This window comes from Ciconia boyciana, chromosome 16 (assembly GCF_034638445.1).
Source record: "Ciconia boyciana chromosome 16, ASM3463844v1, whole genome shotgun sequence".
Lineage (NCBI taxonomy): Eukaryota > Metazoa > Chordata > Aves > Ciconiiformes > Ciconiidae > Ciconia > Ciconia boyciana.
In genome coordinates this window covers 3,248,193-3,274,072 of record NC_132949.1, presented here as the reverse complement: position 1 = coordinate 3,274,072, position 25,880 = coordinate 3,248,193, and the positions used below count along the sequence as shown (strand labels likewise).

The 25,880-nt window shown below is 39.8% G+C and overlaps 1 protein-coding gene across 1 annotated transcript in view; it reads left to right on the top strand.

Moving 5' to 3' along the window:
- The window catches only part of GNA13 (G protein subunit alpha 13), a 30,073-nt gene extending 6,983 nt beyond the window's left edge, over window positions 1-23,090 (top strand). Inside the window, exons 3-4 of the mRNA XM_072880895.1 lie at window positions 13,194-13,244; window positions 18,085-23,090. Of these exons, the coding sequence (XP_072736996.1) occupies window positions 13,194-13,244; window positions 18,085-18,657 (624 nt within the window). The 3' untranslated portion in view covers window positions 18,658-23,090. The remainder of the gene's footprint in view (window positions 1-13,193; window positions 13,245-18,084) is intronic.
- The last annotated feature ends 2,790 nt before the right edge of the window (window positions 23,091-25,880 follow it).

Sequence of the window (25,880 nt, the reverse complement as noted above, 5' to 3'; positions counted from 1 at the left end):
TGTTGAAGTCTTCCTCTTTCTCAAGTGTGGATGCCCATCTTATGAAACGGTTGTGAGGTCAGTACTTCAGCGTCTCTCTGAAGTCACAAGCATAGAACCTGGAAAAAGAGTATCTTATCTGTCATTCATTAAAAGCATCTATACCGTATTTGTGACGCTGAATTTCAGAAGCCTTTCAACAGCTTGTGCCCTCTGTAATGTGTTGATATTCCTTTCAGTATTCATCCTCTGCAACCTCCCCATGCCCCTTAGTTGGGGGATAGAGGTGTCTTTTCCCCCCTCCCTTTCCCCCATCTCCTTTTGGTTCTGGGATTGAGTGTTCAGTTGTCCTGCTCTGTTTCTGCTTGAAGTGTGTAGGTGGTGATTCTATCAGGACATGCTTGAGTGCATAAACTGTCGGTAGAAAGTTTCTCAAACTAATAGAAGAGTCGTCTTCAGTACAGATATGAGATCCAATCACCCAGTGTTTCTGTAAACATATGCATTGACTATTTGGGCACCTAATCATATAATTCAGAGTTACTTTATTCAAATACAATGTTGTAATTACACTGAACATTGCTTAAATTTTTGTGGGGAAAACCAAAAAGCTGCTGCTTTGTCTGTGTTGAAATATGAACTATTTTCCCCTCTTTCCCCAATCAATAGGTCTGCCAAGCATGAAATGACAGGATGGCATGTGTACAGTGAGCATGACTCCTTAAAGCCCTTGGAAAGGTTAGAGCTGCTTGCCATCTTTTGGTCTTTACGTGAAAAGGCTTTATCAAAGCTTGTTGCTATAACTATGGAGAGAAAAGTGCTTTACAAATTTGTACTTAAAAATGAGTCATTCAAATCCTCAGAAAAGACTCAAGGTTCTAGAGGATTTGCTGGTTTTCCTGCCCCAGTGACAAGATAATGCTGGCTTTGAGTTTGTATTGATGAGGCTCCATATAGGGATTACCACTAGAGTCAAACCATAAGGAGGCTTGAGTTTCCTTATTCTTGGTTTGTGGCCTTGAAACCCTTCAGTGTGTATACTAGTGCTTTGGTAATGGGGCTTGACCATAATATTTTAATTGAGCTGAACAATCTTCCGGTGAACTTTTATACTAATTTAACACAAAGTGCCATTTTTTTAAATCATTTTCCAAAATGGGATTAGGACTTCTGTTTCAGCCTCTGTGAGTTACTGTGCTTTGAAAGGCTGTTTCTGGGACTGCCTTCTTCCCTTTCCACCATTCTTCCTTTCCTGCCTGCTGACTTTTCTTGTTAGCAGTAAAATACTGAAGTGTTCGGAGAGCAGTGATCTTGTATTACCAATTGATGCTGTAGTGCAGGATGGTCTGGTTTTACTAAAGAACATCTTTGCCATAGTTTTTTCTGAATGTTACTATTATTTTTAAGCACAGATGTGGCTCCGGATTGAGAGGGCTTTCAATGGGAGCTGTCTTGATGTGGACACGTTATTGCAGCACACGTGCCAGGCAGAAGCATGCTGAGTTGTCTTCCAACCAAGAATGCCAGCAACTTTTTGGAGGCCTGTGTGCTACACTTAGCTTGTACAAGTGTATCTCTTCTGTGTGGTTTCAGTGCAACCTCTGAGGATGGAATTCTTAATGCAAACTCGATCCAGATATCTGTTTATGGGAACCACTGCTTTTAAAATGTAGACTTTCATAGTACAGTGGGGGAGCAGAGCGATGTATTCTTATACATACTCTGTCTTGAACAAGCTATGTCATATTGGTCATCGTGTGCCTTAGTTTCCTAAACGTTTTGTTGCAGAAGGCTAAAAGGTCACCTACTTTTTGCAAAAATTTGGATTTCTATAACTGAGCCTTGATTAAATAAAGGTAAAATATAAGTGTCCTTCTGAATACGCTGTGCATGCCAGCAACCTCTAAAGAATTCAGAGGAAGAGACTTTCTCAGCCTTTCACACGTCTTGAATGTATACCTGTTCTCAGCAGATTCTTTTAAATTGGCACAAATGTGTTAGATGAGCTTTTGCTGCTTCTGCAGCTTGCAGCGTAACATGAGACCTTGATACAAACATTCATTCAGAGCCCATTTCCTTGCTGGCTACTAACCTGCAAGATACTACATGTTAGTACCTGTAGAACTGTCTCATTACATTACTTCACAGAATTTAAATGTAGCAATGGCTACACCGTTCTCTGTCCATTTAGAAATGACTTACTAAATATAAGCCCAATCTACACTACAAAGTCCCAGTATTCATAGCTGTCAGCAAATCTCCATGCTGGCAAAACATGTGGTATGAATGCAGCTGTGATCTTCCATCTATATAGGTGAAATTAATTTTGCACCTGAGGCAAAGAATATGAAGTGATCTTTTTCATATGTAAATATGGGATCCTTTAGGATTAAGGTGCGGTGCCAGGGGCAGTGTTGATTTGTACTGCTGTTCCCTAATTTGAGCTTACTGTAACAAGACTTCAGCCTTAGAGGCTAGTTAAGTCTGCTCTCACTGAGCACATATTGCACTCAGGTTCTATTTGAATGACTGTTTTGGCTGTCTTTATTGACCTAAACTTCACTTTATGATAAATACTATTTATATGTTCTGAGTTCATGCTGTACGTCTCATGCAGAACTAGCAAAGTGGTAGGAAACTAGCTTGTGGTAGCTGAGGAAGTTCCTTAAGAAAATGTGAGAAAATGTAAGTGCAGCTGACCTTACTACGTAAAGCAATAGAATAACTGTACTAGTGTTTCACGTAGAAAGCAAGATAATCTTCACACCAGCATTGTGTCTACTTGCACTTTTTTTTTTCCGTAAGTATCTAAATTTACCACAAATCAGTTGAGAAGTTTAGAAGGTGCAGAGCCTGCCCTTTTGCAGAACAGCAAGCTGTATCACTGATGGTGCTGATGGAGTCTAGCGGATACCAAGTAGTGTCTTGTATTGCTCTGGAATATGAAGCCTTTGTTTCTGTCTTAAAGGTGGATAAATGGGTCATAGAACACAACATTATTTAACTTGGCAGCCTCAAACAATAAATGTATTTAATCCAAATAAAAATCTCTGAATAATCCTAGAGACTAACCCTTATACTCTACAACCAAAGTAGTTTGACAGGTTGAATTTAAATGGTGAATACAGAAAATGTTTAAGACTACATCAGCAGCTAAAGAAGGTCCTAAATTATTTCCGGTGTCTTCTCCACTTGCATGTCTGCATTAACAATAAACATCAGGTAATACGGCTGGAAAAGTTGAGGAATTTTAAATATAGAAAACACCCTGAATTCTTTGTCATCACAGTAACCCGCAACTTCAACTATTTCAGAGAAGAAAATTTTTGGACTATAATAGGCAGTGAGCTGACTTCTACAGCCCTTGATTCACTGTACTATGCTGCACACTTCTCCGTCATGGTCATTTGTGCCTTAAATGTTTTCCTAGTACTCCTCAGTTAAAATAACTGGAATATCATGCTCCTCTTCAGTGACTTAACCAAGGAACTGAAAAGACCCCAAATTCTTTTTATGGATGAGAGGTACAGGAATGCGTAATCACACATGAGTTTCTGTATCTTTTTCCTTTGTTTAATGATGCCGGAGAAATAATTTTAAACAAACCGACGGGAGTCTCGGCAGACTGGCTGGAAGCACTTCTCACTGGGCACATGATGGTATTTGATCACCCACTGGTGACCAAATAAAAAGGACGCAGAATTTCCAGGCGAGGAAACACAGTGCACTGACACCATCTGTAATTCAAAATATCTACACAAAATAGTGTGTGTTTAAAAAACAAAACCAAAAAAAACCCACAAAAACCCCCACAAACAAAAAAACCAACCACCTCAGTGTAGAGTGATCTACTAAAATTTTATATGTGGATGGTATTGGGACCTTTAACTGTTTTCACTAGCAAACAATTATATAGTTGTTCTAGTAATTAATTTCTAGTTTTTCTGGTTTTAGTTAATTTCTAGTATGAAATTCTACAAGTGATGTGAAATGTTTGCAGCCTCTTGGATGTTGCTGCTGTTTAGGGAGTCTTGTGTACTTTACTGTTACTTTGAGTGCTTTAGACACAGCTTTTACTGATTTTTAAAAACAGTAACATTCATGTAATGATACATGTAGATCTTTCACAAGACCTAGTAAATTATCACTGAATCTTGTCAGATAGCTTGTAACAAGAGCTGATATATTAGTATGTCACTGTTTGCAAACAGAAATACCAGAGCTTAATTGAAATGGATTCTGCTAATTGAGGCAGAGGAAGGAACTAAAAAGCATTTGGTCATCTGGATTTCTCATGAGGCTGAAATAGGAACCAAATGTACTTTAAAACTGAATCCTAGGGATGCTTCAGTACATGCATTGGTAGTTTAGGGTTCTGCTTTTGAAATGTTGTGATTTAGTTTACAGAGTATGCAATAATGGGCTTTTCAAGCATCTTAAAGTTCAATATGGCCAGTTTTAGTGCTGATATGTTTCCACATGCCAAATATTTGTCATGGTTTTGGGAGCCTTTGCCGGTCTTGTACAACTTGGAAGCAAGTAAAGCTCTAAATGATGGATGGCAGATTTGCAGACTCACTACTGCTTCAGTGTTAGATTAAATGCAGTGTGAGTTGCAAACACATGAAGTCATGGAGCCAGTGGGTCAGCGCACTGAAAGAAGAGCAAATGTTTACAGTCTGGTTCCAGTCTGTTTTGTGTGCAAAACATCTGAAGTTTATATAGATGCTTCCCAGAGTGTAAATAGTAATTGGGAGGTGGCTGTTTCATCTTGGTCAGTGCATGTTTTCATATGACTTCTAGGTCTGCATGTGTGCCATGACTTGGAAGATTTGTTTCATCAATGAAATTTGAAAATCTTTTGCAAAGTATCGGCGTCTTTCCTAAAGTAAATTTGCTGGAAGAGGAGTTTGGATTGTAAATACTTACTGAGGGAGAGAGTAAAAATATCTTTGAAGAAAGAAAGTGCACCTGATCTTGTGGACTGCATATCCTCATTTGCTTTCATGGATTAATTTCTGTTCAGGTTCTGGCAAACAGAAGCATTTTTGTTAGATGCTCTGGTTCTGCATGTGTTGTGCCATATGCCATTTATTGCATTTCTTAACCTGGCTCTGATCTGTAGAAGGGGCTGCAGTGGACTTGAGTGTGCTTCCTATTTGGAAGCATTGGTGATCCTAAGGAAAATGACACGCCAGGGTAGACGCTGTGTATTCCTAGGGTCTTTAATTGTGGGAAAGAGTCTCAGCAGACTTCTGTGTTTTGCTCTTGACTTGTACAAACAGAATATCACTTCATACAACTCAAAGCTATGCAGTTCCTTAAAATTCTCAGCTGTTCATAGAATATGGCACATCATGGTTTCCAAGTAGTCTTTCAGAATTAGTTGGAAATATGCTAACAGAGTGCCTCGCATGGAAGAAATTGTAGTTCTGTAAGCTTTAATGGAATGCTGTTTCATGCCTAAAAGCTGTAGTGAATTTTCATATTTTTAAGGAAATTTTGTTGAGAATCTGGCAATTACATCCCTTCTTCAGGAAAGTCGAGTGATACCTAGCTAAGAAAAATGAAATTGAATTGCTTCCCTCTTAGGAAAGTAATTCAAAACTGGAACAGTTTGCTCTGTGGTACACTAGTATGCGGATTAAGTTCTGCTTAGTGCTTGATCATGTCTTCATTTGGTTAATTGGGATAGCATGTTGTATCTGGAACAGTGGAAATGCTCTACTGATTGGAGAAAATCCAAGTCTGAATTGTGTAAGTGAATGAGGCACTGTGAAGGATAGTGCAAAACTGAATTTGGTGCAAGAAGGAGAAACAGCTGATACTGGAGCCCTCTTTGGGGTATTTAGTTCTAGACTGACTTGCGTGTGGCTTGGCTTACCTCCCCTTTTTCACTCGCAACTGTTTGGGTATGGCAGCTGTAGCCGATACTCCTGGGTACCCAGCAGCTTGCAGATGCTGCTGGGTAGTTGTAGTGCAAGAGCTCAGGTTGGCATTCTCTGTCTTCCTCCATTTGTTATCCATATTTTGAGAATTATGGATTAATTGGATTACATGGTAAATAGGGGATAATAGATTAAAGGGATATTATTGGGTTAAAACCCTTCTTAAACCCCTTCACCTTTCTTTGTTAACACCATTATGCAAGATAAAAATGTCAGTCATTAAATGACCTTAGTGCGACTCCTCCCTTCCTTGGTGCTTTTGTAGCTTCATGCTGTTGAGTACCCTCCACCCAATGTGATCCAGCTGTTCTGAATATAAACTCTGCTCTGCTACCAGAAGGTTTTATAAAAGATTACTTCTGTGAGTCAGGATTTCAACCTTTCCTTTTTTTAGGACAGATACTCAGTTTGTGTGACTGAACGCAAGACAGGTTTCACTTCTACGCTGTGTGACGCAGCTCTGATTGCTTTGAAAAAAAGTCAAATACAACTTGGGCTGCATGCAGGAAGTGCTGAAAAGAGGAAATAGGATAGTGCTCTCAGAGGTAGGATGAGCTATGACGCATTTGTGACGTGTGTTGGTGGAGAACAGAATTATTTTTTACTGTATAAGCAAATGTAGCCTGTGTCTGAAACTCTCCAGTCTTAAAAAGAAGGGGCAATTAATCCCAATGTACTTACATTTTATCTTAGAAAATGGGCAGATCAGATTTCAATGACTATTCAAATACTTGAGCTGGAGAGAAAGAAGCTAGGAGATCCTGAAATGTCTGATCTTGACATACGGTATCTGTTCTTTAGCCCTTTTAAGGCTGGTCCATTAATGCTTCCACTGGCAGCAGTGCCATTTTAAAGCAGTTTGCCCTTCCTTCTTAGGGCAGGAGTGATTAGTTTAACGCAGAGCAGTTGGCTGGTCTGCACATGGCTGCTATAATGCTCATGTGGGCATAATTGAGGACTGCTTTGTTTTGGCGGAAGTGCCAGTTCATGCTGGTTTTACCATAACTTTGGCCGTAATTAACACTTAGAGAAAGGAAATATACTTCTCTCCAGGAAATGTGTTTTGTGTTAGCACACTCTCAAACATTTTGACCCAGACTTGCAGTTTGGTAAGTAAATATACTGTTGCTTACCTCGACACTTCTCCTAAATACCTTTAGCACCCTTATTAAAAATTAGTGATTGTATATGCTTATTGTAAACTGCTGAAACGCTGCTAATAAAATTGCTGCTTAAACAGAGAACATTCTATCAAGCGTTGGAGCGTAGGAGGGGCAATTGGGAAACAAATTGTTTCCCCTCACCTTAGGGAGATACCAAACAAGTTGCTGAATTGCTGCTATAAAATAGGGAAAGTATCTGGTTTTTAAATTTAGTTCTTTGAATAAACAAGTTATAGGTATGAATGTGTAGAAGTTTTGTCCTATTCTGTTGAGAGAAGTCCATTTATAGAAACCCGGAAGCTCTGATGGAACCAAGATTATTTTATTTACCTTCAAGGCCAGCAAAAGAAACCAGACCAGTTCAGTGTCTCAACATAAGACTTGGTTCAACTTCTACTGGTTTAACAATCAAGACAATTGCAGATTTGAGCTCAATAATATAATTAGGGCTAGGTACATTCATGGCATAAATGTATCATCTGGATCATCTGCCTCTTTTGTGTAATGTTACGGACATCCCTCGTTTGGGTGGAGGGGGAGGAGGCTGTAGTGCTCTCTAATACCTCTCCCACTAGGAAATCTGCATTGATTTGACTAAAACATTTCTCCATTAATTATCTCTCTGCTTATTACTCAAATTTCAGAAGACATCTGGTGAAGCTTCAGTAGCAGCAGTATTGATTTGCAGTCAGTCTTCTTTTGAATCAGCTTGGGGTGGGGTGTCAAGAAAATGAAGGGTAGAGATTCTTTTCTCTGGACTCTTTGCCAAAATCCTCACATATGGATTTATCTGGATTAAGCCTCTAACAGAAAAAAAAACTATACATAATGAAGTGTATGCTATAAGGATTACTAGGGTGTTGTAAGATGCAGAATTTTAAGGCTCTGGTTATTCTTCCATCATCTTTCTTCCTTCAAGGTGCTTTTCCCATGTTATGGATAGTTTGGTTTGCGTGTCAATTTGGGCATGTACATGCCAGCCTAAAAACATTGTCGTTACCTGTTCTTATTCTAAACTAGGCTTTAAAAAAAAAAAAGCCTTTTTTGGTAGTAGTTTTTGTTTGTTTGTGTTTTTGTGGGTTTTTTAATTAAATAAAATAGGAAATCTTTCTTTCTCTTTTCCCAGAAATTCAAGTAAGGTCAGGAAGAGAAAATGTTTGGTCATTGCTGTAATTCTAATCTGGAGTTACTAAGTTATATGTCCTATTTTCTTTAAATATCTGATTTATTCTTTCAGATACTTAAGTTTTGTCAGTTCGGTATGTTCCACTGAACTTGCAGCCAAACATAGATGGTTTGATAAATTGTATGTTTCTTTCTTGAAACCTTGTGATGACTAAATCTTTATTTGATGCTTTTTCTCTCTCTTTTTCTCCCCCTAAGTGATTGCTGTTGGAAAAAATGTAGTGTCTGTGTTCCCCTAGAATAGCTAAAAAGCCATTTGGCTATGCTAAGGTTTCAACAAATCATATTTAGATTGCTGACATTGTTTTCATGGAAACCAAATAAATTGGTGCCACTTCCTGGGTTTAAAAGATGTGTTCATCTGTTGTGTATTTCATGTAGTCTTTTTTTTTTTTTTCCCCTCCCCAAAAATATTTTTGTGGTTACTTTGCTTTAGGCACTGACTAGCAACATTTTAGACAGTAATCTTTCTCTGTGCCATGTTTTGTTTATAAAAGATAACTAATCTGGTTTACTTCAGAAGACCACATGAGCAGCTACAATACATTGTTGTCTTATAGGTAAATGGCCAGTATGTGCTGTGATCCTGTCTTTGTAGAAAGAGTGCATTACATAAAACTTGAGATACTTCATTGTACAGGCATGAGCAAGACTAAAACAAATGCAGTGTTGTAAGGGAAGTTGTTGTAACATTGAGTACCTTGATAAGAATATGATTTAGTTGTGCTTTCTTGTAAATCACTTGTATGTTCATGATGAAATGACTTGGCTTGGCTTTCTTCAGTAAGGATCACAAGACTCCAGGAGGCACACAAGCTGTTTTGAATCAAACCTTTCTGAAAATGGAATACTTGACAGTTATTCATAAAGTTGTTTAACAGTCAACTTCCTGTGGTTTACATGCATTTCTGAATCAGGAGGAGTCTGGAGGGCTGCAGCTGAGATGTGTATACTCCATCTGAACAAAAAAAGGCATCTTCTACCAGCAGTCACAGTGATTGCTTAAAATCTGATATTCTGATGTGATTTATTTTAATACTGTATTAAAAGAGCAGTCACCTAACACTGGAAGATCTTTGAAGCTAATGTGTAGGCCATTCGTTCTGTTGTATTGGTGTGTGTTCAAGAAGTTTGCTTTATTGCAGTATGTCAACGTGCATATGAGAAATGCGCTCAAGCCTGCGTTTGACTTTGTCACTTCTATTGGCATCTTTGGGCCTGTGCTTTAAGTTAAGTAGAAGGAGGCGGGCAGTGGACAAGTAAGGCTCAGTGGTATGGTTCCTGCAGTGTAACAGGTCATTGGTAGCCTTCAACCACGCTTCAGAAGTTTGCAGTTCAGAACTGCTCAACTGTAAAAATGACTTTAAAGGGTTCACCTGCATTTTTAAAAAATGCAAAAGTTTGCCTGTGACTAATTAAAGACCTTTACATCACTATATTTTTTTAACTAGGTCTTTAATTTAAATTTCCATTGTATGTGCTCACAGAACATGGGTGTGAAGACAACGGGAATGTAATGGAGAGCTATAGATTTTTTTAATGGGGGTAGATCCTGCAGTTTCTCAGTCTCCTGTTGATTTTGTCATTGGCGTAGCTCCTTTGTGGCATGACTGCAGCAGATTGACTGCTGCAACAGCCACGTGGCAGGGGCTGGACGCGGTGAGCCACGCTGGAGTTAGTGGGGCAGAGTGGGGAAACCCAGTTTCTTTTTTCTAGTCATCTAGGGTAAACCAGAGGGTTTACAGTTTGTCTAAAGGGAGATCTTTATAATGCAACAACTGTCTGTTGAATACAGCCATTTAAATATAGCCACTGTCATGGATTTAGAGAGTGAGATCTAGTTCTGTATCTAATATCAAGAAAAAGTAGCCTAACGCAGAAGCTGTCTTTGGAGCTGTTGTCGTACAGGCTTGTGAATGTATAATTTTCTTACTCATTTTTAGCAATTGCTGGCCTTAAGGCTTTCCTTGGTTATTGTATGATGGGTTTTTCAGTGGGTTTCTCTTCATTATTGCGTAAAATACGTAGGTTCACCCCTTTGGAAAAAGATCAGAAGTCTTGCTTGGTTGCTTTGTAATGCTGTCTTTTTGAAGCTTGTTTAAAATGGGTCAAAACTCTTCAGTTCCACAGTAGTGCATTCTGATAACAATCTGTTAGTTGTGGTAGTTTGCTGTTCAAGAGTATCTGTAGTTAGCAGAGCTTAGCCTGCTAATATGAAGATGTCCAGGTCAGATAGAAAATTATTACTAGTCAAGGCACTGGCTTGTTGCAGTATGATATGGAGGGGTGTCTGGAATGTGATGGAAGAACAGATGATGAATTTGAAGCTGTTGTAAGTTCTTGATGCCATGCAAATTGATAAAAGCCAACGATTGAACAACTTTTATCCTGAAACACAGAGTTGGGTCATGTTGATGGCACTTGGCTTGGTGTGTCATATTAGTTGTCTGAATAGATTTTTCATAAGGGAAGAACCCAGTGACTGAGCCAGGCATATGGAGGAGAGAAACTGGTATGTCACTGCTTTATTAACTGTATTATGTTTGTAACTGGTTGCTTTTATAGTTTAATCTCTTGAGTTTCAGAATGGCCACCTTGATATTTGTCTGCCATCGACTTTGATACATGACAGCCTAGAAAGCTAAGCAGTCTTCTTGGTGTGCTTTCTGGCAGTTACTTTACTGTTGCATATGTGGCTCTAGAGCGTTGCTGTTGCTGCAGGCCGATGTATTTTGCATTTGTGTTTTCAGGAAATCCCCTCTTTTAGGAAGCTGCTTCTGGGGGTGTTTTGTGACCTTTACAGGCTGTGGCTTACTTGTCTGCTCCAACTGCTCAATCCATTGCAGTAGCAGTAAGCCCTGGGACTTAAAGGAGAGGTGGTAACTCATGCATTCCAGTACTGCGGAGTTAATGCTTCTTTAGGGAGTAGGCATTGCCGTAAGTAGTATAAAAAAGAGCTGTCTAAGATTAAAATACATGTATGCATGTGCACACACATGCATGCATACTTATAACCTCTGAGGCCCAGGTATTCTAGAAAAAACACCTGCACTTAATGAGTCTGAAATCTGGCTGATTTGTACATAGTCCTGTGGTGGGGGAGGGAGGGTTACCAGCTCCTACTAGGACCTAAAAAAGAAATTAAGTCTGACCTTAAACTTTATTTTGTCTTAACATTCAGCTACAGACAGCGGTCTTAGTACTTGGAAGGCCTGAATTCTGATCCTGTTACTCCTGCTTGGGAAGCTTGATGGATTTGTGCATCAAGGTTGTGTATTTTTATTTTCTGTGAAATAGGAATGCTCTTCCCCGTACGCTTTCCTGACAGGACTGAGGCTAGAATGGATTTCTGAAGTGCTGAAAAAGATGTAGGTGTAAAATACTGCTGCCATTGCAAGCAGTTGCTGTTGTGTGCCACCAGGCTTTAAAATGGTTAGTGTTACTGCTGCAGTTTGTCACCCTAAAGAAAATTGGTAACGTTAAGCCAAATAGAAGGTAAAATAAGGTAGTAGACCTGTGTTGGACTCTTTCCCTGCAGGTGTGTCGAGCACAAGGCATGTTTCAACCAGAGTCCCAGTCTTGGCTAATTAAAAGTTGATGTTCAAATTGCACACTTAAAGGTGCGGTATCTACTTGTATTATGTAACTTTTTTTAGTACCTGGAAAACTTCCAAAGGTACCTGGCTTATGTGTCTGCCAGAATCCTTTTTGGACTGTTATTTACCCTACCCTACTTTACTGCTGCTTAGATGACACAGTTTAATATTGAGGTTTGATATTCTTCCTAGATAAGTTTGCAGAGTTCAAATTCAAGTGAGGGGAAGTCATTATCAGGGTGTAACTCCTGTCCTAATTCACTTGTCTGGTTTAGATGTAGTCACCCCAGCCTTGGATGCTTCTTGAATTTCTCATCGAGAGAATTCAGTCAGAATTCTTGCTCTTCCATCCGCAGAGTGAAAACACAGATGGTTTCTTTTCTGTATTTACTGTAAAGTAAATAAGTTACAGCTTGGTAATCAAGAGCTTTCAAAAGGAAGCATGTTTCTGCTTCTGTGATGATGCTGAGAATCCTAAAAAGGTACTACTTTCCTTTGCAATAAATTCAATCAGTACATTACCTATTGCAAGTGAACTCAGGTTCAGCAGCATCCTTGTAAGAGTTCTTCCTTAATCCCAGCACCCTAATGGAGTTCTGGAGAGTTGGCTGTAGTTCAGGCTTACAATAAAAAATCTTTAGTTCCGTATTACTGGAGGGATTAAAAACTGCAGTTACTATTTGCAAGGACAGTGATGGCTTGAATCTGGAAGGTAACCTGTCTAGTAGGTGTGGTATCATGCAGTATGGCAGCGCGGAGCACTGTTCGTTACTCCCAGAGTAAGGAGTTCTTGTCTGACTTGGTCTCTGATAGGAAAGTTTAGTAAAATGCTTCATCTGTTGTGGTTTCTCATCCTCTATTCTGCTAGTCATTTGCTGTGCTCAGGGAAAGTACCTGTATGAATGGGATTGTATGGCAATGCAGTTATAAATTAATTTATCTCCAGTGATTAATCCCTGTACCTGAATGCCTGGATGTGCAGACTCTTCAAAGGGTTAGAAGAATTGGATGTGTCTTTTGATAATGAAGCTGTGGTTGCTTCGTTGATACTCCTGTAGATAACACTGTAGGATTTATTTAGCAATTCTAAACTTGGAAATAATTTAACTATTACAAATGTGCCTACCTGTGCTTTTAAGCTTAAATATAAACTGGCCTAAAAATAAAATGTCAGTTGTGTTCTTAGGATAGCTGCTTAAAAAGTGGTGATTAAAGCTTACAACACTTAAATCTAGATTTCACTAAATTAACTGGACTTCAGAATGTAAACTATTGGGATCAAGTGTGCCACTTATTTAAATAACCGTTTCCTTTGTTTTTAGGGGGAATCTGTAAAGTATTTCTTGGACAACTTGGATAAACTTGGAGAACAAGTAAGTTGGTTTGGGTTTTTTTCAGTCTTGAGTTTTAAGTAGTCTGTGTGATCTCTGGGTTTTAAACAGGTGAAATGTAATTAGTGTCTACTCAAATAACTTTGAACTTTAGTTAACTTTGACTGTCCCATTATCTCAGCAGTTCATCACTGACATGTCAAAACCACAGGGCAACGCAAGGGCCAAGAGACTTTCTGGAAATAAAACTGTAGAAATTGAACAAAAAACAAGTTACAAATGCTTGTCGAGTCAGAGGACTGCTAAAGTAGCACTTCAACACTAATTGATATCCAAAAATGACTGCTTTTGTTTTTATATGTCCAGTTAGGAACTCTAAGTTAAATCAGTGCACAGGTAAGTGGTACCTTTCTGTAGTATCTACTTTAAAATAAAGAAACTTGGTACAGAATAAAATCTGTTTTCTCTGGGGAAAAAGCTGAAAGTTCTGTAGAATACTTTTTGATAGAAATGTTGGTTACTGCTTGAATAATGAAGTTGTATGCTGATACTCATTAGTTACGTATTGCAGAAACGGCATGTGGAAAAACTGCCTTTAAAATGGGATGCCAGCTTGAACTCCATGGGGAGGCAGTTTCTCCATGGTCATTTCCAGCTGATGGCTAACAAATGATGAAGGAATCCAAACCACTTCAATTGAATCCTGTTACATCATGCTTAATTTCATTTTTCTTTTTCTCTTTAACAGATAAAAATTTAATTTTAAGCCAGACTATTTTTTTGCTTTGAACTGTCATTTTTCTAACTAGAGCACTGGTGATCATCTTGCAGAATGCATATGCTTCCCAGCTATCTTGCTTGAGAACTCCAGCACTCACTCTCTGCGTTTTGATTTGGTCTTGAGTTACAAGGCAGGAAGAGAACTGCACTCATGTTAATGAACTGCTAAACTTTCTGCTAATGGTGGATTTCTCATGGTCTTTGAATCCAATGCCACTTCAGTTTTGAAGGGGTTTGTTTGTTTTTTTCCCCCACACATTTGTGAGCATTTGGGCAAAGATTTTTGCAGCTTCTTTTCAGAGTTCTTTATTTAGAAACCATGGTCCATTCTTTGATTAAAGCGTGAAACTTGAAGTCACTAGGGTTTTTTTATGTTTTCATGTACACACACACTTATTGTAGGTCTGATGTTGCTGTGGGAATGCTGAGTGCTGAATTACAGCTTTTCAGTTTAAAGTTAGACCAAACAGTGTTGAGATACAGAGGGACTCTTCAAGATCTGCTGTCATAGAAAATGTTAGGTCTTTGTGGAAAAAGTGCTAGCTAAGTTTTGTTACTGAGTGAAAGATTTGATAGGTTCTTCTGGTTTATTCTTATCTATATGCAAGATTTGTCTAATGATTATTTCCCCAGACTGTATTAATATAAGTATTTTACTGTTCTTACCTGTTATCTGATACAACTGGGCTGGCCTGCAACTAAACTGCTTATAAACAGATAGACCTGCAATTCATGTGCCTCTTGCCAAAAGGGAGCTGATGATAACAGCGTGTAGGGAAAAGAACTTAATGTTCAGATTTAATCAGATCAGCAAAATAAGAGTAGCTGGCTGGCATATACACGTGGGATCGGCTGGATTCCTTGCAATTATTTGTTGTTATTTCAAGTGCCAGTGCAGACTATATGTATTCAAAATACCTCATAGAGAGACATTGCTTTCCATGTTGTGATTGGATCTTATTCATGCCTTAAATTCTAATTTTAACAAGGCAAACAGTGATGTCGTAGCCAAAAGAGCTACCTAATAACCAAAAGAAGTCCTTTAGAAGAAACCAGACTGTAGTGAATTTGAGGAAGGAGATAATTCAGGAATCACATGTTCTTAGTCAGTATCAATATGTATCCTTGGGAAGAACTGCACAGAAAATAAAACAAAAAACCAACAAACCTCCCTTCCCCCCATTCCCCCCCCCCCCAAAAAAAAACCAAAAACAACCCACCCCACAACCAACAGCAACAAAACAAACCCCCAAAACGACAAAACCCCAAACAAAACAAAAAAATAAACCAAAACCAGAAGAAGGTGAGAAAGAAAACAGTCAACACGGAAGATGGGGCAAAGCGTAGAAGAGGAGAGTGTGCTGGGGATGCTTGCAGGAAAAGTACTGATTAACAATGGCGAAATATTGAAAGGACTTTGAAAATAATACTGGGTGCTGTCCAAGGAAAATATTCACCTAATGCTACAGTCTTCGGAGGACTTGGAAAATAATACTCAGTGCTGTCCAAAGAAAATATTCACCTAATGCTGCAGTCTTCAGATGTGGAGAATGCGATCAACAGTGGGAAAGGGGCTAGTTGAGAATTGCTACAGTGGCAAGCTGCTAGTATCCCAAGGATCTGGGCGTGAGGGAGAAAATATAATCATCCTTCAAAGAGATAACTAAAATACTGGGAGATTTCTTAGGAGTTGTTGTATTTAGTTTCCTGTAGTCAAATGATGGCTGTATACCAAGCACTTGACTTCCAGTGCACTCACTGGCTACTCTGATGCAACAGTCTGCAATATCTGGTATAAAACATGGTAGGTTTTCTGTGCATGTAGAACTTGAAAACACTTGAAAGGATTTTATTTGTGGTTGCAAGTGTGGAAGGAATTTTAAATGAGTGATAATACTCAAGAGGGAATTTGTCAGGAATTCTAGGAATAAGTTCCTTGTTCTTGAAAGCTTTCCTGAATAAACAGTACAGGCCAACTCCCAGAAGAGTTTGCTTTGTGCTCGTTTCAATATTGAAGGTATATGTGGCTTTGCCTATGATATTAATTGATTTTATTTACTTACTTTAATAATTTCAGTCACTCCTGAGCTTTCCTAAGACTTTCTGGTTTTGTTCTGAGAACTTGAGACTAGCTTCCTGAATAACAAAAGATTACGTGTTCCTGTTTGAAAGGTGGAATAAGTGTTGAACCTGCGACATTCTCTTGCCTAAATGTTAACAGCTTTACTCAAAATCCCTTCACATGTGCCCAGTGACATTTGATACAGTCATTGCTCTATTCCTCTGATTGTTCTCCCCCTCTAACAATTTTTGGTAGAAAAGACCCAAGCTAAATGTAACAAAGAGAAAAATCTTATTGCCCTTTAAAGTTGCTTCTTTTAATCAGACAAGGGGGTGGCATCACATGTCTGTTGCTCAGTTAGGAGAGAACATAGTACTGCTTTAGCAGTTCAACTCTCCTGCAGATTTAGGTGGTGCGGGTTTTGGATGTGTAATAGTACTACAGCAAAAAGTGCAGGGTGGGGAGCCTGTGCTTCAGAGAGCTGCTTTGTAATTTGTGCCACGATAAAAATCAGTGCCTCAGTCATGGCCAGCTCGAATAAAGAAACCCGGGAGTTCAAACAAAACAGTCTTTCTCTAGCTAGATTCACTTTTGAGCTCACATAGTAAAGCAAAGTGATCATTGAGTTTTCGGAACATTACGCTCACTTCATGATTTTTAAAATTTCTTTCATAAAGGCTGTGGATCAAACTTGTCCAGCTGCCTTAAACTTCGAATACCAGTATTTGAATTGCCATGTAGTTGTGTGTTTGTGCCCCTCACCCCAGCTTATTAGTTGAATCAGACTTTCTGGACCATGGTCTTACACATCTTTATAAAAACTCCAAGTCTGGTACTGGCACTGTCAAAGGAAGATTGTAGATCATTCAGTAAGAGGAGACTAAAATTCCAGCTCTGAAACCTAAATCACTCTCTCTGAAGTTGTGAGAAATGCTGGAAAAATGTAAGGAAGAGTTTCCATAACAAGTGAACAACAAAGCTTTAAACTGCAGCATCAGCCAGCTGTCTGTTACAGATGCACTTTTTAAATAGCAGAAAGACTTGGACCATATGCAAAAGTGTAATTCTAAGAATGAAGAAATCCCCAATGCAAGTCTTGAATTTCATGCTGTCGAAAGCTGACTAATAAGAATTCCTCTTCTTGTTAGCATCTGCATCCGTTGATGATGACTGTTCATGTAACAGTCAAAAAGTAGTAAAAAATTACTTATCCTGCCAATTTAATTCTGGGGGAAGAGGCAGGCTGGAGAACTTCAGGGTACAGCTGTCTTGGGTGCCCTCCTAAGCTGTACTACTGGGAAGGGGCTGCTGTCCTCAGCTGCCTGTTTCTTCTGTTCTGCTAATTGCACAGTATGTTTTGGACAAAATGGGGCTGTGTGAGCTCACAGGTGTGGCACAGAGCTAATAGAAGTGACTTTTTGGACTGATACAGCGGGATGCAAAAGATCCATGGCACAACACAGTAAGTTGCTTAGGTTTCACTTTTCTGGCATAATTGATTGCCTTAAAAAGTACTTCGTGGAGCAGCGCTTTTTTTCTAGAAGCAGTCGTGCAGTATGCACAAGAACATGGGAGGAACCGAGTGCCCACAGTTAGAATGGGATACTACCGTGGTTACTGATTTGAGAAACCTGTTTTAGACCCCATTTGCTGCATTGCAGTGTTGGCAGCCAGCGTGTTTCCCAGCTTTGTGGGAAGAGGATGAATGAAGCATAAAGTAATCCAGAATGAGGGGAAACTGGCATGAGGAATTGAAGGTGTACCTCTCAGGTTGTTTATGGATCCTTGTCATGTGGCAAATGGAAAGCTTTAGTTCTCTGGGGTACATGTTTTGATTTAATATTGGGTGTGTTTCCTGCTTTGGACTCGAGATCTTTCCCAAATGCTTCAGTGTTAGCATATAAATATACATACATGTGTATATTTATTCAAAACATTGTGCTGTTCCTCTGCAAGCTTTTCTCTCGATTGCAAGTCTGCTGTGATCACCGTGCCTGTGACCTGTATCCTAATCAGCAAAATCTCCTTTATTTTTTTTAGGATTATCTTCCCTCACAGCAAGATATACTGCTGGCACGAAGACCCACAAAAGGGATTCATGAGTACGACTTTGAAATAAAAAATGTTCCTTTCAAAATGGTTGATGTAGGTGGCCAAAGGTCAGAACGGAAACGTTGGTTCGAGTGCTTCGACAGTGTCACATCAATACTCTTCCTTGTTTCCTCGAGTGAATTTGACCAAGTGCTTATGGAGGATCGGCAAACGAATCGCCTTACAGAATCCCTGAACATTTTTGAAACAATAGTCAATAACCGGGTTTTCAGCAACGTCTCAATCATTCTCTTCTTAAATAAGACGGACTTGCTTGAGGAAAAAGTACAAAAAGTGAGCATCAAAGACTATTTTCCAGAGTTTGAAGGGGATCCCCACTGCTTAACAGATGTCCAAAAATTCCTGGTGGATTGTTTTCGTACTAAACGCCGGGACCAGCAGCAGAAGCCCCTCTACCACCACTTCACCACTGCTATTAACACAGAAAACATCCGGTTAGTTTTCCGTGATGTCAAGGATACCATCCTTCACGACAACCTCAAGCAGCTTATGTTACAGTGATGTGCAAAAAGACATTTTTATTTGAGTAAATTTTGTGTGTTGTTTTTTTAACTAGAAGTTTACAGCAGGAGTAGAGAAATCCAGATCCTGTCAGACTTCTTGATATGTGGCTAAAAGCTGCTGCTGAACACATTATTGCCAATTTCTGCAGAAATTCAGGCTTAATCTCTTCCAGTGTAGCTTCAAGTTGACTTAAGTTGTAATTTTATAGCAGACCTATGTCTAAGTTACCTGTAAAGTGATAAATTTGACCTTTTAAGAACGTGTGTATTATCCTAGAAAATTCATTCCACCTTCAGAATTCCAAGTCCAAACTTCAATGAAATTGTTGCAATTGTTAGAGTGTGGCAGTAATTTAATGGGGGGAGAAACTTTTCACATCTAACTTAATTATGAAGATTGTGATACCATAGCTGACTTACGATTTCTCAGGTCTATTGTTGGTTAGAAATCCCATAAATCCCTTGCTGGAATAATCTATTTGAAGCTAGGGTTCCTGGGTGTAATGTACTTCCTGTTTCAGTATAAATCTTTGCATGGGGTTTGACTAGGAGATGCTTTAAAAGTACTTAGATTGGAAGCTTCAGACATATCCAGCAGGAAGTACTAATGCAGGCAGAAGTCTAGCGACAAGGAATTAGTGAATGGCACAGTACACGGTTTCACTCTATTGCGTTGTACAGGCGTCTTAGAGCCATGGCAAAGCACAGAGCACTATGATACGGTCCTCTTGAAATTCTGATGTGGGAAGGGGGGGAGCAAGCTAAACTTGTATTTCTTATCTTCACTAACCAGATGTTACATGTAGGTACCTTACCTGTTCTTGAAGCGCTTTAATACAGCACTGGTTTATTTTTACTTTCTTCGTAACTTCTTACAGCGTGCCTCATCTTAATCAGTAAGCATTTGGTGATGGATAGAAGTACTTGCAAACCTAAGTGCCTCCTTGTGTTCTGTCGTCCTACAGTATTTTCAGTGGCCTTATGTGAGCATATGTGTTCCCAGCAGAGGCCTTGTGTAGCTGACACCGTGAAGATTAACGTTTTCTTCTGAAAAAAGAACATGTCACAGCAGAACGTGCTTCAGCTGATGAGGTTCTTTTTGAGACTTTCCAATTGGGTCTAGCAATCCTAAGTGTACTTGAGCCAAATATGTGGCACAGCATACTCCAGAGTGCTGCTTGTGACTAAGAATATTTTACCAAAAGTTCCATTGCAGTTGGTTGTGGGTTTGTTTTTTTTTTTTTGTAAGGGGGGGTTGTTACCATTGCCATGTGATTAAAAAAAAATAATAAAAAATACTTCTTGCCCAGAAATCCTCATGCACCACACAGCATGCTACAAAATGAGAGTAAGCTTGTGAGCTTGTGTTTTAAAAAGTAGTGCCGCTACCAAGTTTTCCCCGGACGGTAGTGTCATGTCAGCAGCTCAGCTTGCCACTTCCCCCATGGAACTGGCCAATTCCTGTGGATCGTGATGCTGGCCAATACTTTCTTAAATGAATTTTTATTAACATACTGCACATGTGGCAAGCAGTGTGACATAATATTCTCACTGCTTGGAGCAGTGTCCCTGCTAGAACATAGGAAAGCTGCCTGTCTTCTGAACTTAGCCTTTTACTTACTGTGATTGTAAGTTGTATTAACATCTCTGTACCTCGTTCTCCTGTCAGTAGAAGGGGAATAGTGTATTTTAATTTAGTTAGGTGCTTTGAAAGACCTCTATTTTTTTATATCATCCAATGAGTAGTCATAGATTAGTCTGCGATTTCTGCGATAAGGCACTATTTTGGGAGGAAAGAATTCTGAAAAGAGCTTGGGAGAAGTCACAGTGCATAATCTAAACATAAAGTCTGGGTGCAACGCTGATGTCAGGAGGATTAATATAATCCTTAGATGGGGATATTTAATGTAGATTTTGCCTCCTTACTGGACATGGATATGATTACTTCTGGTTTCACGTCTTCAGGTCATATGTGAGCAGTTCAAGAAGGATGGTGAACTAGAGACCTCAAAAAAAGCTAGTGAGGCTATTTAAAGGATTGGACAACATGCCTGTAATGGGAGTGCAGAAGTTCTCCATTTCCCTCTTTGGAGAAGAATGACAGGTTGATTTGGTTGAGCTATCAGTGCTACACGAGCAGACAACAAACCTCTGTCTAGTAGCCTCAGAGTCCACTGTTGAAAAGCAGAAATTGAACAAATCCATACCCTTGTTCATCAACACGAGGAGTAGTAGGTTTGGTTTTTTGCAGTGCTGACAGTTGTCTGAACAAGTTTCTTCTTTGAAGAGAGACTTATCTCTGCTCTGATTAAAATAATCAATTTGGAGAGGGTCTGTAGTATGTGTTTTGCAGGATGTCAGACTAGATGATTGCAGAAAAGACTAAAGACTGGATAGTGGATGATGTGAAGATTACCAGGAATTTGTCTAAACAAATTTGTTTATGTAAAACATTGATGAATTTTGTGCCAAGGGACCTGTTAATTTACTAAAGATCCTCAAAACTGATGTCAGTCCAAGGATATAGCCAGTATCACCAAGGCACTGGGCACTTCTGATGTTAGCTAAAGTGGGAAAAATACTCAGCAGGCTTCTCCCCTGAACCAACACAAAAACCCCGTTTTTAATCCTTTTAGATCTCTTTCCCTGTGAACACCAGGGCCTGTAAGATAGCAAGGTGGACCCTGCAATGTTGGGTCACTTCTGACAAAATAGGCCCTGGTAGATAAGCACTATATGAATCTCAGGCAGAAATGAATTATTTTAATGAAATGACTGAGTCAAATCGCTTGCATTTCCCACTCCCACTTCTTTAGAGGGGGTGAGGCAACTAACCTTGATGTAACTGTTTACATGGTTCCTATGTTAACATACTGGCTAAACAAACTGAATCAACGTTTGGCTTCTCCATCTTCAAACATACTCTTCATTAGCTACCTGAAAAGGAGCATAGCATGTACTGTTGTATTTCTTTTTAGATTTGTTTCTAAATGTTATTTCTTTATAGCAGGATATAATTTTGGTACAAGAGCTGAAGGATTGATGTTTTGAACAGAGTGATTTTTTTTTTTTATCCCGAAGCAAACAAATGAGTCACAGTTGGCTAGTAAGAGTGAAGCTTGTTCATGTAAACCAGTCTGTGGTACAAAGTCAGGATGTATTTCTAGTGAAGGTGGGAAAGCAGGTAGAAAATCAAGTTTCCCACAACTTTCTTAGTTCTCTTTGATGGAGTGAGCTCTGTTAAAAAGATCACTGACCATATGGAGATATACCACTGTCTTGTACAGCCTTCCTGTACCTCAAGGTGAAATTGGTGTTTTAGCAACTGTTCCCTGCTGCAGTGTGTTAAACTGAATTGATTGATACCTGAAAACTGTGGCTGTTCGTCAGGGCTTTAAAAATTTTACTGTTTTTATATATTGTATGTGGGAGCATAAGCCATCAGTTTGTGTAAAACTTAAGCTTTCTTCTAGAATATCTGCTCTTAAAAAAAAGTGGGTTCATTGATCTTAAAGGCTGTATATTGGACTCATTTGTCTAGTAAGTAGCTTTAAATTTTGCCCATCAGAATTATTCTATCAAATTGCTCGTATCAGGTGGGTGTTTCAAGCTTTGTGACACTTGGCTAGTAATAGTATTTATGATCAGTCCCAGAAGGCTTGGTCAAACTGCATCTGCTCACCATGTTTGGGAGCAACTCACTGCTTAAAGACTGAGAACCGTGCATGTTTAACATGTCCATTGCCATCGGAAGACTTCTCTGGTTATTTCTCTTTAAGGACGGTTGCAGGAGGTTCATTTTCCGACAATAACATTTCCTGTTTCAAAATGATCAGAAGTTTCATGCCATACTGAATTGTTCACAAGTTAACTTTACAGGTCTTGTCTATTTGATGGTACCATTAACATAGGGGTTTTTTTAATTACACAGCATTGCAATACAGTGCCATTTTGCAATTTCTTTGCATTGTACTTGAAAATAAGTTGAATTGCAGACTATTTAAAACCGCTTTCCTGCGCTTTCAGTAGCAGTGAGAGCTTACCTTACGTGAAGCCTTTATGTAAAAATATATTTTGTAACAACCTCATAGATCTTCAACAAAACCAAGATTTGTATTAGCTTTGTATAAATGTTTGTGGCTTACAATTTTATATGTTTAACTTTTTATAAACTTTCCAGGGAGTAGTTTTTATTGTAAATTTTTTTTCTCCTTGCTTTAGTTTAAGATTGGCAATAAATTATTTCTAAGGAAGGTCTTAGAAGAAAAAGCATCACTTCCTTTTTATAAAACGGTTAAATTGATGAATAGTTTAAAACCTCTTACACTCGCTTGTACATTGCTCTGTACATACTCTCCAAAAATGTTGCCTTTCAGCTATTAATATTTTGCCTTGTGTACAAAAATTACTGACGATGAATAAACATATACAGCCTCATGTTGGTATTATGAAATTATTTTTTCAAGGTAATAATGTGTGGAGGCAGCCAACTGACTTTTTTTGTTGGTTGGCTAAGGCCAGCTGTTTTGCTCCTGCCGCATCTTGTGTTTCAAATAAAATATGTAACAGTCTCTGGTCTCAAGCAAGCTCTTTGCTAAAAGGGCTCATCCAGATTCGTGTTCAGCCTGATTGCTTTCTCTCCAGTAGAGAGGCCAAAGGAAATTGCCAACTCGCATTTGACAACCAGTTTGGTACTCAGTATTTAAAATATTGATGACACTCGTGTGTGTTCTGGCGTAAGCGGCAAGCCTCTGTATAAATTATGTATCTCGGTATTGCAGAGTTAGATTTTTTTTTTTAAGCTGTTTTCTGAATAAACCAGCCTCTGCCTCCTCTAGAAATGGATCACTGGCTGTTTTGCAGATGGCTCCAATATGAAGCGATGTTTTGCAGCAAAACATTGATTTCTCCTTGTCAGTTTTTCTAGGCCTGAGATGCTTCATTTTCCACAACAGCCCTCAGATTTGGCTGGCATGCTGTGGACACCAAATCTCTGAAAATAGTCAGACCAAGTCACGCTTGTTTCTAGAGTTAGCGCTCAACATTAATACTTGTCTTGATAATCAGAATACATAAACCGTAAAAATTCTTAGTGTATGTGAATGTTGCTGTGGATTGATAGGAACCTGCGTGCTCTCCCCCAGCCTCTGCATTGTGGAGAGCAGAGTTCACTGGGAAGGAGCCACCTCCGCTCACTGAAATTAGGAGCTAAAAACCTGTCAGATGCCCTGAAACTTAACCCAGCTCCTCGGTGCAGTTCTGATTCCAGGTCCTGCCGGTTCCTAGGGGGGTTGTTTCTGAGGAATCACAGCCTCATCTCCTGACCACTTTTTTTGCACTGAAACAGTTCTATCAATTTGTGATGTTGCTCTGACTTTGAAAACCAATCTCTCTAGGGTTTTTTTGAAAGCTTTTTTCTCTTGCATCTTATTTCCTGAGATGCAGTCAGCCACCTGAGGAGTAAAACTAACGACATCTAGAACTCATCTTAACAGATTGGTTGGTTGGTTTTTTAAGCCCAATATTACAAGTGTAATTGCATCAAGGTTCACCTAGGCTTCTAGTTAAGCTCTTGTTGACTAAAGCTCTCATTAGAAATAGGTTAGTGGCGTCGTACCATTCAGCAGTAACTCGCACTCTGATAACCTCACTGCAGCGATGCGCCCGGCGGCTGTCAGCGGTGGGGAGAGCCGAAGGAGGGGCAGGGAAAGAGCGTGTGACAGGATTTATGCGAGCAAGTGGAAGTTTCATCACTTTCACAAAGCTCTTGATTTAACAAAACACCTCATTGCATGTATTTACTGAATGTAGGTTGGGTTTTCGAGCCTCTTCCTTCCTGTTAAAGTAGCTGGGTGATTACACAATAACTGACATCAGGGAATGAAAATGGAGCGGGGCTCTGCCGAAAGCTCCCCTGGCTGCCCTGCCGGCAGCAGGAGCCGGTTTCAGAGCTGACCTTGGGAGTCCCGTTCCTGCAGCAGAGCTGACCTGGCTGTGAAGCTGTAGAGCAGCTGAAGGGCAAAGTGCTGGGGGAGCGGCTGCTGAGTGAGCAGGGCCCTTCGGGGAACAGGGCTGGCAATAGGACCAGAGTCTGCGCTGGCGCAGACCCTGCTGGTTTTTTCTCTAAAACAAAAAAAAAGGTAATAGCATCAAGTTACTTCTGGCCAATCCACCTAATGCACTGCTTGGCTGTGTTTTCCACACAAGCTGAAATGTTTTCACTGTGTGTGAAACGCAAATTACTAGATTAAATTAATAAGAAGGGTCCAGATAGGCCAAGTCCCACAAGGTTCTGCAACAGTGTTTTATTTGTGCCTAACTTTAGGTAGTATTGGATTTCTTTTCTCTGCTTTCTTCCCTTGTGTTTCTATGCACGCTTGAAAATGAGGGGCAAGACGTTTGTTCCTGCTGGAGTGCAACTTCCCCCATCAGCTTTGTGGGCTCAGGGATTCTCGCTCACTATTGCTCCTAAGAGAAGCTCCTGCAAGGTCAGAGAGCGAGCCCCGCTCTGGCCTGTGAAACACACCGTGGCAGAGTAAGTCCTTGCGCCCGCATTCAGTAAATAAGCTGCAGATGACTCGAAGATAAGGAATCAAAACATCCAGCAGAAATGAGATGTGCACCGAGATGGGAGATGCGGTCCCCGCCCCTGCGTGCAGCCAGGCTACTGCCTCTGCTTCGCTCCGTGGAGGAAGCTGAGAGTTTGATTAATTGTTGAGCGCTAGATCCGACAAACCTGGATTTGGGGTAGGCTGTTGTGAGCAGAGGTCTGCTTCAGTGCTTGCGACTTTATACGAAGATTAATATTTAAAGCCTGTGTCCTCCCAGCTGCCGGCTGTAAGCAGCAAGTTGTGCGTTTGCTGTTCCTCAGGCAATGAGGGCTGTAAGATGCTGGAGAATGAGGTAGGAACGTGTTTGTCAGCAGATGTCATAAGTGAATAAATCTCATTTCTCTGCCTGGATGGTTTGAAACGTGGTGACCCAGTACGATGATGCTGATCAGTGCAGATTGGTTTTTCTTAATTTAGGACTTATAGAGCAGGAGGAAGCACAAGAACCTATGCATCCAGCAAAGGGAGTCTTCCCTACTCCCTATTCCCATATTCAGTATAGTGGATCATGCCTGTATAGAAGATGCTGACTCCCTTCCCAGGCTTCTTCCCATTGACAGGCAGCAATAATAGAGACAAAATCCCTGCCTGATTTCTATTTCTCTCTCCT